Source organism: Chrysochloris asiatica, unplaced genomic scaffold (assembly GCF_000296735.1).
Source record: "Chrysochloris asiatica unplaced genomic scaffold, ChrAsi1.0 scaffold00001, whole genome shotgun sequence".
Lineage (NCBI taxonomy): Eukaryota > Metazoa > Chordata > Mammalia > Afrosoricida > Chrysochloridae > Chrysochloris > Chrysochloris asiatica.
Genome location: NW_006408519.1, coordinates 22,362,963 through 22,380,774, shown reverse-complemented (window position 1 = coordinate 22,380,774; position 17,812 = coordinate 22,362,963). Strand labels below are relative to the sequence as shown.

The 17,812-nt window shown below is 40.9% G+C and overlaps 1 protein-coding gene across 2 annotated transcripts in view; it reads right to left on the bottom strand.

Moving 5' to 3' along the window:
- Positions 1–14,193: 14,193 nt before the first annotated feature.
- Positions 14,194–17,812, bottom strand: part of MED30 (mediator complex subunit 30) — a 25,756-nt gene continuing 22,137 nt past the window's right edge. For both annotated transcript variants that reach the window (XM_006830665.1, XM_006830666.1), the window contains one exon: positions 14,194–14,289. In XM_006830665.1, the coding sequence (XP_006830728.1) occupies positions 14,194–14,289 (96 nt within the window). The remainder of the gene's footprint in view (positions 14,290–17,812) is intronic.

Below are 17,812 nucleotides of genomic sequence, written 5' to 3'. Positions count from 1 at the left end.
GCTGAGCTGAGGAGCGTGCTTAGGCTTATTTTTTGCAGGAGGCTTTGGCAAAGTGTTCATTCCTGATGAAGAGAGATGCTGCATCAAGAAAGGCCTCTACTCTAAGTTCTATCCTGCTGGTGGTCTTGACGATGTGAACACGTGTTACCTGGAGCGGCAACAGCTATCACCAAATGATGAGAAAAAGAGACTGAGGATGAGAAGCCAGATGTCAAGGATGTCAGCCTGGAAGGAGGTACAGTCCCGGGTCTTAGGTCATCATTAAGCTGCGGACACAACTCTGGTTTACTTTTGGCTTAAGCCATCACTGTGATTCTGCTACTTTCTGTTCAAAATATTTTAATGGATATATAAATTATGTAATCTTTCTGAGCCCAAATAGTCTCATCCAAAAAAGGAGGCTATTACCACCTAGGACAGTTTGAGGTAATTAAATGATTGAATCTATTTAGGCCATCTGACATAATGCCGGCCTCAAAGTAAGTGCTCAATATGTTTTAGTTAAATGTGAAGAAAAATTGGGAGTGCTAAGCATTGCTTTCTGCCAAATGTGAATGTGGCCACAGCTATTTGTAGAATATGGATGGGTATTCTACAAAGTATTGCATGTCGAATGTAGATGCAGGACAAGAATGTAGAATAGAATATAAAAATTGCCACAGCTCTCTAATACAGAGCATAAATAGTGCAATAATATTTTTGCTTTCCTTTTACTGCTTTATATTATTACTTGATAGTACATAAATATGATGTGGGTATAAATGTGCATGCCTACAGATATATTTTTTTCCTCCTAAATCCTTTTCAATGCCTTTAGGAAAGTGACAATTTCCCCCTTCTCTGAGAAGGCAGATTTACCAGGGGAGAGTTTAAAGACTCGGAAAGCAGTCTGATGGCTTACACTAGCTAGCCATTTAAGAGTTCGTTCTACATCTGTCTAGGCTGGTTTAATCCTCATCGTATCAGATTTTCCTGGTAACATTTTCCAAGTATTTATAGCTTCAGCAAACCAAAAACTTCACCAGAACCTTGTGCAGGATGTTCACTGATCTAATATGAGAGTATTGTGAGACCATTTCCCTCCCAGATGGGAAAGCGTCCTCGCTGGTGAAGCTGTCTACCCTTTGCTTCCCTTCTCTTTGTCCCTTCAGAAATGGCTGCTCTCACAGGCTCTTGGGTGGTTGCTGAAATTGACTTTATTTTTCTGCTTCTTAGGAAGCAATCAAGTTGTCTATGAAAATCATCTTCCACTGTCAGGCCAACAATGGCTCCTGCCGGCGCTTCTCTGTCTTCAAGTGGAATTCAAAAGGCATCAGTCTCCTCCAATTCCATAGGGGAAGAAAGGCACTGTAGCTTTGCTCCTCGAGTGTGTGAGCAGAGGACCCTGTGGTTTCTTTCTTTCTCAGGAAAGTGTGCAAAAGGGCCCTTCCTCACTGGGACACTTCCAAGAGTGGTGGAATCAACAGCTTCTTATGTTTCCTCCTCTTTGTCTTTTGTAGCACAGGAGTCCTGGTGTGGTGCTGTGGGTTGATGCGCTCAACTGCAAAGTTGGTTTGAACCGCAAGGTAAGTAGTTCAAGCTCACCAGCTGCGCCTGGGAAACCCTATATAGGGTCACTATGGGTCAAAACCAACTCGAAGGCACTTAACTACTACAACAATAACAACATATACATTTGTTTGGTGGTGCTGTAGGATCAGCACAGGACTGCTAACCACAAGGTCAGCAGTTCAAAACCACCAAGTGCTCCATAGGAAAAAGATGAGGCTTTCTGCTCTTAAAAAAAATTTTAACTTTGGAAAACCAATACAGGGTGGCTATGAGTTGGAATGGACTCTATGGCAGCTGTCTATTTTTTTGTCAAAATATATTTACACTTCAAGATGCAGAAATTCATGTCTTTGGTACAGGAGGCTGTGGCCTAGCTGGAGCTGAATTGTTCACTGCACTTGCTATGCGGACCGACGTCACCCCATACGACATCTCACTACATTCAGAACCAAAACACTGCTCAAAGTACAGCTTTCACAAGTAGAAGCAGAGATGTAGCAGGCACTTTCCAGAATATTCTGGAATATATCTTGTCAAGAAAAGCCCCTCCTTCAAGAGTGGCAGTGAAACACAAAAATGAACTTGATTTCTGCTTCTGCCACTTACTGGTTACTCAAATCTCTATGAACCTCAGTTTCATTTGTAAACTGGGTGTTTTAATAAAACAAGCCTCATAGAAATGTGTGTACGGCTTAGGTGAGATAATGTAAAATACATGGCAAAAATTCAATAAAGGTTAAGCACTATTTTCATTTTCACTGCTCTACTGTCAGGTTGTTGTCTGGTGATGGTCTGCAGGTTGCTATGAATACTAGAAGCCATGACCTTAGGTGCTAATACCAGCAGGCTACCCATGGTGGACAGGTGTCAGTAGAGTTGACAGACTAAGGCAGACTGAGAAGAAAGGTGTGGTAATCCAGTTCCAAAAATGTCTCAATGAAAACCTAATGGGAGCACAACAGAATATTGTCCAGTACAGTGGTGAGTCAAAAAGAATTGGTATACAAAATCATAGAAATTTTTATTTAGCAAAATTATTAAAATGTGAAGCGATTGTTTCTCAATGTACCCCATATCTAGGTGTATGTGGTGCTCCTGAAGGTGTTTTCCATCACTCTAACCTTTCCCCCCAAAATTCTGCGCTCTTTGATTTATATCAAAATAATTTTTGTCATCCTCATGGGACTCAAATTGTGTTCTTTTTTAAATGTTGAGTCTGGGAACATAAAGTCTGAAGTGAAATAGCATGGATGGGTAAGGTTTCCCAGTGAGATTTCTGTAGACAGACCCTGCTACCCTGGACAAATGGGGATGTTTAGTGTTGTGATGGAAAAAAATTCCTGGGCCCAACTTTCCTGAACCCTTTCTTACTAATGCAGTTTTCCATTTTCTTAACACTTCTTCCTGCTAAGCCCTGTGATCATCCTGTGTCCTTCAAAATAATCTGTCAAGATTACCCTCTGAGAATCCCTCCAAATGGTCATCATAACCTGGGCCTATCTCTCGGCCTTGAATTTAACTGGCCCAGCGGATCCCCTTGGAAACCACGGTTTTGATTGGGTTTTGCTCTCTAGATCGTATTGATAAATCTAAGACTCATCTACAATTATGATTCATTCCATAAAATCATCTTCATTCGCTTTCATCTTGCTTAATAGACAGTTGGAAAAATTAGCTCTTTTAAATTGCTGATCTTCACACAATGCTTTGGCACCCATTAGCTGAAAGCTTGCTGAAGCCAAGATGTTCTCAAATTTAAACTGCCAAGCCCTGTGGGATCTCAACTTCAGTAGCTATCACATTAATGGTCATTTTAGAGTTGTTTTCCACCAGGTTTTAAACTTCAGTCATAGATTCTTCATTTGTTGAGGCTGACAGTCTTCTGTCTCTTAGCTCATCTTTGAGGTCTTTCCTACCTTCCCTAAACCACTTGATCCTCCTAACAACTGCTGTTTGATGTGGGGCAGTCTTCCTGGAAACTTGCTGCAAAGCTTCAAGGATTTGGTAAGATTTCCACTTGAGTGTTGTTAAAAATTGGGTAGTAGCCGTGAACCCAAACATTCTTTTACCATGACATAGCAGTATCGTTTTTCGAAGGGACAAATGAGACATTTGGTACCTTCGAAAAAGGACAATTGTGTTACTGAGAAAATTTGTCTGCAACCATCTACTGATTGCAGAGACATGTTTAAACATTCTTGTAATAAACTTTGCATGTATGAACTAGAACCAGAATAGCAACACTTTTGGACTTACCCTAGTATAGTGTTGGAAGGTGAAGATGGCACAGGATTGGGCAATGTTTCATTCTGTTAGACATAAGGCACCAAGAGTCAGAATCAGTGTGATGACAACCAACCAGTTATTTTCATAGAGTCTTTGCCATTTTCATATAGGCCATTCATCTATTGCTCCTTGGAAGCAAGAAGGTAAAAAACTTCACGTCATGTATTTTGGCCATGTTAGGAGGGACCAGTCCCTGGAGAAGGACATCATGCTCAGTGAAGTAGAAGCTCAGCGATAAAGAGGACCCTACACGCAATGGGTTGACACAGTGGTTACAACAATGGGTTCAAACAGAACGATTGGATGATGGCACAGGACTACTGGGCGATGTTTCTTTCTACTGTACATAGAGTCACTCTGAGCCAGAACCTACTCAACAGCACCTAACAACACTTTGAACAGGAAATAGTCCCATTTTGCTGATGCCCACAATGCTTTACCCACCTGATAAAACGGGTGGCTTGCAATCCCCATCAAGCATCAACTCTCCATCTCCTCTAAGAAGCTGCTATTTCATCAGCAGTTTTCTTCCCAAAGCATGGCCCTCACTGAAGAAGGCAATCTGCCACCTACTAGGAAGTAAAATCCTTCTCACCCAGCTCTGGTGCTCAATAACCCAGTCTGGCTTGCGAGAACATTTCAAACCCTGCAGTCTCCTTGGAGCACAGGTCTTACTGACTTTGTACAAGCCTAACAAGCCTCACATAGTGAAACATTAGACTCAGCAAAGTATTGCTTGGCTTACACTAGATGCATTAGGATTCCCCTTATGGTGAATGTCTTGACTCTGCCTAGTGGTTTCCTAGCAAGTATGTAACTAGAGACAAGAAGAATAGATAAGAGAGAGCTCAAAAAGATATGTGGGGCAGGAAATAGAAAGGATGACCGCGTTAGCTCCTTGCTTAGATATGGTGTTCTTATTCCTTCCCAGGACCTATTTAAAAAACGTCCTCACAATTCAACAGCAGAAGAAAATAGGGAAAAGCCTGAAAACTTCCTTCTGAGAGACTGGTATTTTGTGTGATTTGTTGCATGGTTAAGAATCAAGGAAACGACCATTCTTGTGTCCTATGGAGGCATCCTGTGTAGATGATGGTGGCCATTCAGCTAGACTACGAATGGAAGTGGTGGGTGGTGGTGAGGGCAACAGAAGCATTGGCCCTGAACTTGATCGTGCTGTCTGGTGAGTAGGCTGACTCACAGTGCAGTGCCACCATGCAACAGAACGCAACACTGCCTGACCCCGGCCATCCTCACAATTGTTGCACTGTTGTTGCAGCCACTGTCAAGCCATGTCATTGAGGGTCTTCCTCTTTTTTGCTGACCCTCTACTTTACCAAAAGTAGCATGGTGGGTTGCACATGGGTCTGATAACTGCGAGGTCAACAGTTCAAATCTACCAACTCATCCTCAGGAGAGGCTTTATTGTTCCCTTAGAAATTTATACCGTCAGAAACTCTACACAGAATCCCTGAGTCAGAACCGACTTGTCAGCAAGCAGCATCAGTAGCGCCGGTTACTTTGCCAAGCATGATGTCCTCTCCAAGGACTGGCCCTTCCTTATAACCTGTCCAAAGTAGGTAAGACACAGTCTCACTATCCTCGCTTCCAATTTGTTCTATGTTAAGTGGTGTATGAGTGTTATCACACTGAATTCTTTTTTGAGGAGAGTTGGAGTACCGAGTTCAACTGAGTGCTAGGAGAAGTTTAAGATCCAGAGTCTCAATTTTCTTGTGGCATGAATTTTAAGCCCAGACATATCAGTCTACACTATAACCTTGTTTCCAATTCCTATAGGCAGTGTATTGGTTAGGAGTGAGGGCTTAGAAGCCAGACTCCCTGAGATTTCGATGAAGTATTTTTTGGACAAATGAATTAACCAATCTGGGCTTCCCTCTTCTGGTATATAGAGTGGCAGCACTAAAGACTCTAATTTCACGTAGCTGGGAGGATGAAATGATTTGTTGTTACATGTAGAGCCAGGCCTAACCCATAAAATCTATTATTTTTACTGATTCTCTGTATCAAGGAAACATTCCTTCAATAATACAGTAAGTAACGGATGCTCGAGACAGAGGATAATCGCTCCAGGAAATGCCCCTAACTCAATGGCTTCATGAGGCCAACAGACTAGGTAGCTACAACCTTACATGGATGAGTAAAAACAATCCACATGTGGGGATCCACCAAGATGAGCATCCTGGGAGAAAAGCTGGTTGCTGCTTACTTCAAGCTCTGCTGCTAAGACTCTTCTATGCTTTAGTGATTTCTCACCTGGACTGTTGTAGGGGTCTGGCAAAGCCCTTTCTGCTCATCCATCATGCTTTTACTGTCTATTCAAAATACAGAAGCACATTCATTCCCAACCCCCACCAGCTGTAATTCTCAAACCACCCTCTACTCAGGCAGTTAAACCAGTTTTCTAGTTCATCAGAGAATTCAATTTCAAAGTTTAGTGCCAGCGGTTAAAATACTTACTTCATATATAACTTCCAAGTTTGTGGTTTTAATTCACATTTATGTTTCTGTTCACACTTTGCATTCTTTAATTGATTTATTTCTTAGGTATGCCATCTGTAGATTTTAAGTACTGAGTTTTCACAAATAGCTTTTTTCCCCCTTTCAAAGCTGTTTTGCAAACTATTTCCTTCACCTTATTACATTTAAAGCTGCGCTCTATTCTCATCTTCCTGAGATTAACATTTTTTATGGTGTTACCTTCTTGTATTTTTATCCTAAGTTAGATACTTTCAGGTCTAGGGAAACCCAAGAATAGCTTTTTAAACACAGATATCCTTTGTTGGCTTCCCCTCAGATGGAGACACCAAACTCAAACTCTGATCTGCTTTAGAGAGGGATCTAAGAGTCAGTGGGATAAAAGTTCATTAATTCTTTGGGTTGGTTCGTTGGTGTAGATCCAATTTGTGACTATGAAGTCCCAGACTAGCCTAGAAATGTGGCTATAAATAACTCTTCTTAAAACTTTTTATTGTGAACTGAGCAGATCATCAGTTTTACGTGCCGTGAATCATACACTTCATCTCAATGATTGCAATCTCCTCAAAGCACATGTTGATCCCACCTCCTCCTGCATTTCTTATTTCCACACATCCTTACCCAACCGTTCTGAACAGGGTCCTTGGGTGAAGGCTGCCCTTTTGATTTCAAATGATTGAGCATTCTATGGTGCACAGACCTCACTAGGGTTGTTAAGTGCCACCGAGTCGGTTCAGACTCATAGCAACCATGTATATACGGTTTCCAAGGAGTGGCTCGTGAGCTTGAACCACCGACCTTGCAGTCCGGCTCATTAACCTGTAGCTCCATACCAGAACTTCATTAGTGTTGTATCCACTTTCCCACCCCTACCCCATATAGACCTATCTATTGCTTGGCTGAAAACAGCCATGAGGGGTGAGTTCAGTGGAGACGAACAACTCTGTCTGGTAGCTCAAATATTGGAACTTCTTTGAGAAGGGCCTTTTCCATGGAGCTATATGCAGCTCCTGAAACCCTGCTGTGACACTTTAGGATAAGCACTCGACTTCAAGGGCAATTTGAATTATAAGGTTGGTGGTTCAACCTCACCAGCCACTCCTCAGTCGCTGAGTTGGAACCGATTTGAAGGCATATAACAAGAGCTGGGTGCCTGAGGTCTGTATGTAGTTAATGAATGATTGTTGGATAAGTAAATTCTAAATCCAGGCGTGGCACTTTGGGATAAAGCACTGGATTGCAAGGTCGGTTTGAACCACAAAGTCGGCAGTTCAAACTCTCCAGCCGCTCCCTGGAAACCCTATACAAGGGGGCTTTGGTGTGAGTCGGAATCGACTTGATGGCACTTAACACAGTACGATGGGATCATGTTTAACATGGGCCAGTGAATGAAGAGAAATCGTCTTCCCTTTGACTTCACTTTCTACCTCTGTAATGTCTTGAAAGTGTTGGGATCTATAAGCATGGGAAAAAAATATTTCCCTTAGTCTATAAACATGTTGACTGTATGGAATTTCTATTTTTTCATTTGAGGTGTGATTTTTGGGTGACCAGAGTAAAAGTTTTCTTGACAAAGAAAACAAAAATCCTCACCACTGGACCAATAAACAACATTCTTATCAATGGAGAAAAGATTGAAGTTGTCAAGGACTTCATTCTTCTTGGATCAACTATCAACACTCGCGGAAGTAGCAGTCAAGAGATCAGACGACGTATTGCACTGGGCAAATCTGCTGCACAGGAACTTTTTAAAGTATTGAAGAGCAGAGATGTCAGCTTGAGGACTAGGGTGCGCCTGACCCAGGCCATTGTGTTTTCAATAGCCTCATATGGATGTGAAAGCTGGACAGTGAATAAGGAGGATCGTAGAAGAATTGATGCCTTTGAGTTGTGATGTTGGAGGAGAATACTGAGGGTGCCATGGACTGCCAAAAGAACCAATAGATCTGTTTTGGAAGAAGTGCAGCCAGAGTGCTCCTTGGAGGCCAGGATGGCTAAGCTTTGTCTCTCCTACTTTGGACATGTAGTCCGGAGGAAACAATCATTGGAGAAGGATGTCATGTTGGGTAGGGTGGAGGGTCAGAGAAAAAGAGGAAGACCCCCAACGAGATGGATCGGCCAGGTGGCATCATTGATGGACTCGGGGGTGGCAGCGGTGGTGAGGTTGGCCCAAGATCGAGCATTGTTTCGTTCTGCTGTGCATGGGGTCGCTATGAGTCGGTTCCGACTCGATGGCACCTGACAACAACAACAGAGTGAAAGTACCTCATCTGTGCCACCTGAGAATGTAGGATTAGTCCAGTAGTCTCAAAAATTGTGGTGTATAGGTGAGCTGTAGGTTTTCTGCCCTCTCAGTTCTTTGCTCCAAACAGTCTACTATTACTGGGGGGAAAAAACCATCTTAAGATTCTTTTTACGACTGTAAATCTATCAAGAGCAATGGCTCGCACCTTGGCTGCACATTAGAATCATCTGGGGAGTTTTAAAACTACATTGCTGCCTGGATCCTACCCCAGAATTCTGATTGAATTGGTCTGGGGTGTGGACTGGACATAGCTATTTTTAACATTTCCCCAGTTGATTCTAATGTGCATTCAAGGTTCCAAACTTCTAATATAGAGAATTATTTTAAAATACTAAAAGGCTAGAGCCCCAAACATGGCAGAATACGTTTTACTTTGTCAGTACCACAATTTGCTGAACCGTCCTTCATGTTAAAAGTCGTAACTATAAGGACTATCACTAAAACACTTAGAAGACTAGTTTGTTAAGTGTAAGTGATTAGAGCACCCAGGGAACTCGCTAAATGACGATTCTTTGACCCCAGTGTCAGAGATGCTATTTTAGTAGATCCATTGTAAATTCTAAAATCTGCATTTTTGAAAATGCACCCAAGTGATTCTTGTGCACACTGAAGTTTACAGGAGCCATCTGAAAAAGTGAAAACCGTTTTAGGTAGTTCTAATGGGGCGCACGTCATGTGAGGGTCTTAGGAGCCAGTATCATAGAAGACCTCAAAGCACAGAAATGATGGCATGTCACAATTTTGTTGTATCTCTATCAGGTTTTTTTTTTTTTATTACAAATTAACATTGTTGTTGTTGTTAAGTGCCTTCGAGTCGGTTCCGACCCATAGCGACCCTGTACAGGGTTTCCGAGGGTGTAAATCCTTACGGGAATAGAAAGCCTCATCTTTCTCCCGCGGAGCAGCTGGTAGTTTCAAACTGCTGACCTTATGGTTCACAGCCCGATTCGTAACCACTACGCTACCAGAGCTCCTTACAAATTAACATTAGCAAGACTTAAAAAAAATGTGAGTCCCTTGTATGTTGTCAATCCTATATAAAAGTAGAAAAGTTATTAACGTCAATGAATCTGTTCAAGTCTATAATCTTTCCGTTTAAAAAAAAAAAAAAATTAAAGATTGCTACCAGGTTAAAAAACAACACACCTAGGGTATCTTTCAATTGAAACTTAAAACATAAAATCATATTTGACCCACTCTGGTAGCGCAGTGGTTACGAATCGGGCTGCGAACCACAAGGTCTGCAGTTCGAAACTACCAGCTGCTCCGCGGGAGAAAGATGAGGCAATCTGCTCCCGTAAGGATTTACAGCCTCGGAAACCCTGTTCAGGGTCACTATGGGTCGAAACCAACTCGACGGCACTTAACAACAACAACAACAACATTGTTTTAAAAGAATAGGGGAAAAAAAAGGATGCATCCACTGATGTTCAACAAACTTAACACTCCAGATAGCAAAGTCTTTAAGCCTAAGGACAAGTATACTTTTAGTTTAAGGCCCCAAGCTCCTCCTCGCTTAAGATTCAGTGGGAATTTAGGGAAAGAAAATGTATTACCCAAGCTGGAACTACATCAAAGTGTCCAGTTCACACGTTTTGGCTTGTACTGGTGCCAAGGGATCTAATGTCTGAAGGATCAGGGCCTTCTATTTCCAAACCATTTTAAAGATAATGTCATTACCAGGATTCTGGAGCTTTGATTTAGGTTTTACTTAACTCCTTCCAATTTGCGCTTGAGCCCAGACTAACCAAAGAAAGACCTGACATGGTGATCACACCACAATTAATTCAAACAGCTGCAAAGAAACAGCTACAAATGGAAATTAAGACTAGCGATTTTCCCATGATAGTCAATGATGCTTTGATTGTTCCAAGACTTTCAGTTCTGGTCTTTAAAAGGAAGAGCTCCAGTGAACGTTGGCCACCATCTTTATGTTCTCACAAATTTCCCTGGTCCTTTTTTTTTCTGGTAATAAGTATTCCCTGCTCAACTGCACTTTTCCAAGACTCCCTTCTTGGCCAAAGGATGGGTTTGTAACCACCCATTTCCTTGTTAACACAGTAATAGGTCCAAAGCTTGGTTTTATGATCCAGGCTGTGCTAATCAGAGTCCACGCTAGGATTTCTCAATTTGAAGTTATAAAAGCAGCACAACCTTTGAGACTGTGGTCTAGGAAAGATGCATAGGTGGGCTACCCAAAGGCTGGCTCTCCTCCTTGGAGAAAGCCTAACTGCAATAAAAGACTGAAGCTAAGAAGAGATAAGCAAAAATTAGGTGTGGGTGGAGACTCCTGGGAACACTGAATCCTAGTTCTAATCCCTGGAGTCTTGATTCCAGCAGCTCATGATTCTGTGAGCTCTCCTCAATTCAGAAATTAATAAATTCCTTGTTTGATTTAAGCCTTTTTGAATTGGGTTTCTATCATGTGCAACCAAAATCTTAATATAGAATGAGATCAAGCCTGTCATTTTGCAGAAGAAAACAGATTCACTTCATCAAGGGCACTTGCTACAGTTGAATTCATCTTTCTTTGTTCTTCTAGTGGTATGTTTCCTCTCAAGAAGGAACTGAAACTGTTAGTAGGATCAATGTGCTCAACCCAAACACATTCAGAATTGACTGCTTATCGATTTGTAAGTGACTAAGGAGCTCTGGTAGCACAGTGGTTACGAATCAGTCTGCGAACCGCAAGGTCAGCAGTTCGAAACTACCAGCTGTTCACAGGAGAAAGATGAGGCATTCTGCTCCTGTAAAGATTTACAGCCTCGGAAACCCTGTGCAGGGTCGCTATGAGTGAACCGACTCCATGGCATATTATAACATAAATAATAACGCAAACCAGCCTCAGTCTGAGAACTGAGAACACACTCGCTGTTTCGGGTGGGAGCTTACAGCTGAGTCGCCGTGCAGATGCTGGTCCTTTAGCAGAGTTTCCCTGGAGAAGCAGGACTCGGAGAATGCAGCTTCTATTTCCCCCCAAGAATTTAGTGCTGCAGCAGCTTGAAAGATCTAAGAGTTAAATGTGACAATTCAAATAACAAAACTGTTGAGAGGTTTTTCATAATACATATAAACAAAGTTCAGAAGGCAGCAATGTACAGGAAAAATGGGTGAAAGGTAACAGGGCATCCGGGGAGAAAGCGGGCAAAGTGTTCTTATACTGAGAGGACTGCAGCTAGTGCCACAAAACGCGCGTAAACTGTAGAGTCAAAAACGAATTTGATTTGTAAACTTTCACTGAAACCACAAAATGTTCACACACACACAGGTTTTCTTCCTGACTTAGATACCATGGAATACTGTGTAACTTGAATTACGGGTCCAAGATTTCACCACTGTCCTGTGCCTTGTATTAGAGCAGAGCTGCTTATTACAGGCAGAGTGCCCACCTCAGTCAACTCATGATGGCTTAGGAGAAATGCTCTGACCAATGACAAGCTAGAGGGTGTAAAGATGGCTGCATGCGATGGCTTGACTTCTTGTGCTTCTGTCACCTGCCACAGGCTGAGCACACCTGAGAAGTGCATATCTGGGGAGAAGGCGGCAAGCTGACTAGGTCTCAAGCCGAACCAGGCCTCAAGGACAAGCTGTCCCAATTGAGCTGTTGACCCATGAGCAAGAAGTGTCAGTGAAGCCTCCAGATTTTGAAGATGTTATGTAGCCAAAACTGGTTAACTAGCAAAATTAAGCAACGGCTAGATGGCTGTTTGCCAGTTATTTGGTGAATTCCCATGTACTTTATGCAGGCAAAGTTGGCCTGGGAGTCACTTGACTTTGTGTAAATGTGGAAAGCCTAGAAATGCTCTCTAAAGGCAGACACTCATCTTTAGACGAGGGCACTTAATAACAGTAATAAATAACAATCTTCATGGGGTCAAGCCACCGACCTGTGAGCAATCACAGCACTGTCAGGGTTCCTTTTTTGTGAAGTGCCATCGAGTCGATTCCAACTCATAGCGACCTTGTATAGGGTTTCCAAGAAGCAGCTGGTGAGTTTGAACCACCAACCTTGCAGTTCAAACGACTTTGCAGTCTGATGTATTAGCCCACAGTGCCATATCAGGACTCCAGGGTTCATTTAGATGTATTTAATTTACAGCTGTCAAGCTAAAATGAGGAAGGAACTGGAGTTCTTGTTCATCTCTGAAAGAACTTACACACTTAATTAGATTGTAAAAGTTCACGAAGATGGCTTCCCCCACTGAATGGGACAGTACTTACAAGCTGGGGCTACATCTTAATTACTTCTGTACTCTCAGCGCACACTTAATGACTTGCACATACACAGAGACAAGTCCTTAAATGTTTCTTGAACCAAGGGAATTTAAACGCTAAAATATAAGGGCTCAGAATCTTGAGTCAAAAATTAAAAGTTCTGGATAACTAGACCTTGTGTATATGCACATCCAGAATTCTCAAGATGGTAAGAGTCAAGGAAAATTTTAACTAAACTATTCTATGGACTGCTTTTTATAGAAGTCTTGCTATAATTTTGTAGAGTAGTCATATAGCAAGATTTTGTATAAATTCAGAACGCTTCTGGGGCAGGCTGGCATCGCCCTTCCTGAAAAGAATCCAGCACTCTCATTGTGGACCTATGATTCATACATTTGAGGCTATATTAAAATCTGAGATACCAGTTCTTCTAGGTGGACTATAGTCTACAAAAGTACTTATCATATATATATATAAATAAATATATATATATATATAAAGATAGCTCATCATGATTCATAGCCAGTACACTTGTTCCCAAAATGCACTGATACGAATTTGGGCAAGTAGCCACCAGAAAAGGACTACAGTTCTGCGGGGGCAGTGGACAGCTAATCTCCAGGCTGCTCCTAGAAAACCCTAGACAGACAGGGTCACTATGAGTCGGCACTGACTTAGCGGCACAACAACAAAGAGGAGGGACTGCTTCTTGACCTAAAGCAGGTAGCAAACAGGTGGTTTCAATTTGTGTTATCTTCAAATCAACTTCTTTCTCTCCTTTTCAAGACAGATCATTTCAATTAAACCAAACATCTGAAGGGCAAGATAAAGGTAATTTTCATCTACTTATAACAGTGCACAAATGACCTAATTTCTTACTATAAAAGGTTTGGAAGGCAGATTAAATTTTACAAAATTGAGCTGAAATAGTAACTTACATCTTTAATTTAAATAGTTTATACCACAGATTGGCTGCATTTAATATTTTCACCTGAAAAAGATGTTTAAATCTTTAATTTTGTTCTAAGAAAGTGATGAAATTAACAAAATACACATTGATCAAATCTAAACATTTATTTACAAAACTAAATAATTTTGCTTTTAAAAAATATTCAGTACTTAAAAACGAAACCAAAACATGCCATCTAATCAGTTTATTACAAATAATCTTATCTTTAAAGAAATAATAAAAAATGAGTAATGCAAGTCCACAATGTAAAAATAGTAATAAATTAATCCTAGTGGCTAGAATAAAAGCAGATACTTTTCTTCAAAGGGAAAAAAAATACTTGCATCAACAAAAGGTAAAGCATGTGAAAGCAGGAAATTTAAATATGGGTTTAGTTCCTCATTGCCAACATGGCATTTATGTCCCAGATGAGATTTCGTAATTGATCCATAATTTGCTTCAGCTGTTGATTCTTCTGCTTGAGTTTCTGTGGAAAGAATAGAATTTATAAAAACAAAAATGTTTCCTGAAAATAGACCATGAAGTTAGAAGATTAAATGTCCTAAGTTAGGACTCAAAGAGGCAGACAGAAATTAAGCCCAATATTCCTGCAAGTTAGAGCACCTCAACATTTACTTGGCATCAAGTCACTGAAAGGACTACTACATCATAATTAGGCCCCAGACAGCTAAGGCCAATTCCCTGTGCCCCTCTACTTCTGGCAATGAAACATTTAATTGTTATAAAACCTAGTATATGGGTTTTACAAGAGGTAGGAGTCATTGTGTGGCACAGTAGGATAAGCACTGAACTGTTAACTGCAAGGCTGGCAGTTGAAACCCACCAGCTGCTCCTTGGAAATCCTACATGGGGTCCCTATGAGTTGGAACTGACTTGACGGCACTTAATAACACCACCACCAACAGGGTAACATATCTCTAGAACTAGATTAACTGGGTTTACACAGAGCTCTTTCACTAAGTAAATGTAAGATCTTGTCCAAGTAAACTTCCTATGCCTCAATTTTCACATTAGAAAAATGGGGAGAAGGGACACTACCTCACAGATTTATAAGGATTGAATGATTTGATATGTGAGAATGATTAGAATAGTCTCTGGCAAATATAGCATTCAACAAACACTTTTTGTAGGTACAAAGCATAAACTGTCAATAAAAAAAAAAAAAAATGAAGTGCAATAAAAAAAAGCAATGCCTGAAGCAGTTGGTTGTTCAAAAGTCTAGCATATTTTATTTGTCCATACATAGCATGAAGTGTGAGCTAATTCTGAAAACACAATGGTACGTACAGTGTGAATGACGTGTGGGATCCTACCTAGAAAAATGGTGACGGCAGAGATGATGGCAGAGGCGATGGCTGTGACAGAGCAGCTGAAGCCACTAGGCCCGTGGACTTGAGAAAGGCTGTGTGTGCGGGCAGGAGGCTAGCTTATAAAATGTGCCCTTTGGACATTTAAATGAATATATATTTTTTGTTTTGTGTACATCAAATATTTTTGCTTTGTTCATTTCTGAAACATAAGATGTAACAGGACAAATGTTGTCTTAAGAGGGGATTGTCATCACTGAAATGAGACAAAACATATGATTTGTTGAAAGTAAAGCTGATGATCTTGTCTGTTAACCTTCATTCAATTCACAATAGAAAAATTAAGGGAAAAAAATGTAATCACCTTAACCGCTTAGTTTTGCTGAATGCCCTGACACAGACAGCACATTCCTTTGTGTCTCGATAGCATTCTGGATTTTTACTTGTTGTTAAGTGCCATTGAGTCAGTTCTGACTCATAGCAACCCTGTATAGGGTCTCCAAGGAGTGGCTTTGGACTGCCAACCATGCAGAGATCCAGAGTTTATTATAGCGCCACCACCAGGGCTACTAGAGTTGCCACCACTTCCTTCTCACTTCTAATTTTTCCGGAGTGTGGAGAAGAGCTATTGGGTGGGAATAAAAGGAAAAGAAAAAAATGAGAGTACATTTTTTTCTTATTTGAATTTGCAAATTCTGATAGGAGATGACTTGTGAATATGATCACATTCAAAACTTTCAGAACTTTTCATTGGAATTGACTTCTGAGCCTGTAACACATTCTGGTCTACAAATATTTACCGAAGGTGACCTATGTGCCACTTAATAGGCTAGTTGTTACAAGGGAAGCAGTGACTAAGAAACAGTCTTTGTCTTGAACAAATTCAACATCAAGTATGAGGAAGACCGCGCCCAAATGACTGAAGTATGTACAACCTGGCAAGGCAGAGGGCCGTGGGCAATGCACGACTATGGAGCGGCTTGAGATGGCGAGACTGCCACTGCCTGGCAAGGTCACGAAACGAGGACAACAAGCCTTCAAAGGCTATGGCTAGTGAGTAAGCACAGGGATCACCTGTTCAGGAAAAATTAATGAGGAACTGTGGCGCTGTGGGATAAAGCACTGGACTACAAGGTCCGCAGTTCAAACTCACCAACCACTCCTTGGAAACCCTATACGGGTTTGAGTTGGAACTGACTTGCTGGTACTTAACAAAAACAGAAATACTACAATGCTATTCCTGGGCGCTTTACAATCTTTCAAATCAGTTTCAAAACAGGAGAGGCAGAGAGGTCCTACAACAGCTACATGGACTGAAAACAACAGTATTCCTTCAAGAACATCAATCAGATCAGAAATACAAATTCTGGTCCCTATGCTGCTATCGTTAGGTGCTCCCAAGTCGTTTCTGACTCACAGAGACCCTACAGAACAGAGTCCAGCTGTCCCATACAGCTTCCTGGCTGTAGTCTTTATGGACATAGACTGCCCAGTCTTCTGCCCTCTGCCAGCCTGCTCAGCAGCTCTGCACTTAGTTCATGTCCATCAGGGCTCCAAAGTATTTTTTTTAAAAAAACAAGCCATGCTAATTGTTTAAAAAATTATAATAAAATAAAAAAAAATCGAAAAGACTCAAAAAACGTGGGCATATATTTATTTTTCAACTTCATTTTGTGAACTGAAAGTTTACAGAACAGATCACCTGTTTTACCTTCAACAAGCCATACACTCTGCTTCACTACATGTTTGCAGTCCCCTCTACGTACAACGGTTAACAGCATGACCTTGATTCTCTTAAACTACTGCATTCCTCCATGCCTCAAATATGGGAGATTCTTAAGGTACCATTTCTAGGGTGGCACTGTGGGATAAAGCACTCAACTGCAATGTTGGTTTGAACTATAAGGTTGGTGGTTCAAATTCACCAGCTGCTCCTTGGAAACCCTATACCGTGTCGCTATGAGTCAGAAATCAACGGCACTTAAATCACTTAACTCTAGACAGTAGTAAGATCTCTTTAAAAAAGCATAAAGAACTTGAGTTTTTCTCAAAGTAAGATTCAGTTTTAAATTAAAACAACAAAAAAACTAGTATACACGTAAAATCCCAGAGCCAAGTCCTGTCATGAGACTACCAACAGCCAAGAAGCTGACAGTTATGATTATTAGAGATTAGACTGTAAATAAATTTTCATGACATGATATAGGATTTAATATATACAGTCTTGCCAGTGATTGATTCTAACAGAAGTTGACAGCTGCTATTTTCAAAATCCATCAGCTGTGCCTAATTTGCTACATTAACAGGTGAATGTGTAAGTAGAGTAGATAGTTAAAAAACATGTTTATGCTAAGTCATACCGTGTAATTTAATATTCATACAAATGCTGTGGCACTTAATCACACTGCTTTAATTTCTAAATGCATGGACTCAACTGCAGGTCAACCTTGTAAAAATTAGCCATACTACCTTCGATTTCATTTAACAGCAAGAGAGTAACTTTAAGAACAATACAACTCATTCAGATGTCCCTAAAGCACATGGTTTCAAACAAGTTTTCACTCTTTTGCGTAATTAAGACTTATGAATTCTAGAATATATGTAGAAAAAAACAAAAAGTATTTAAATGTGCCAAAAATCTTGACTAGTAAAACTAGGCCATTTAGCATCTAATAATTTACA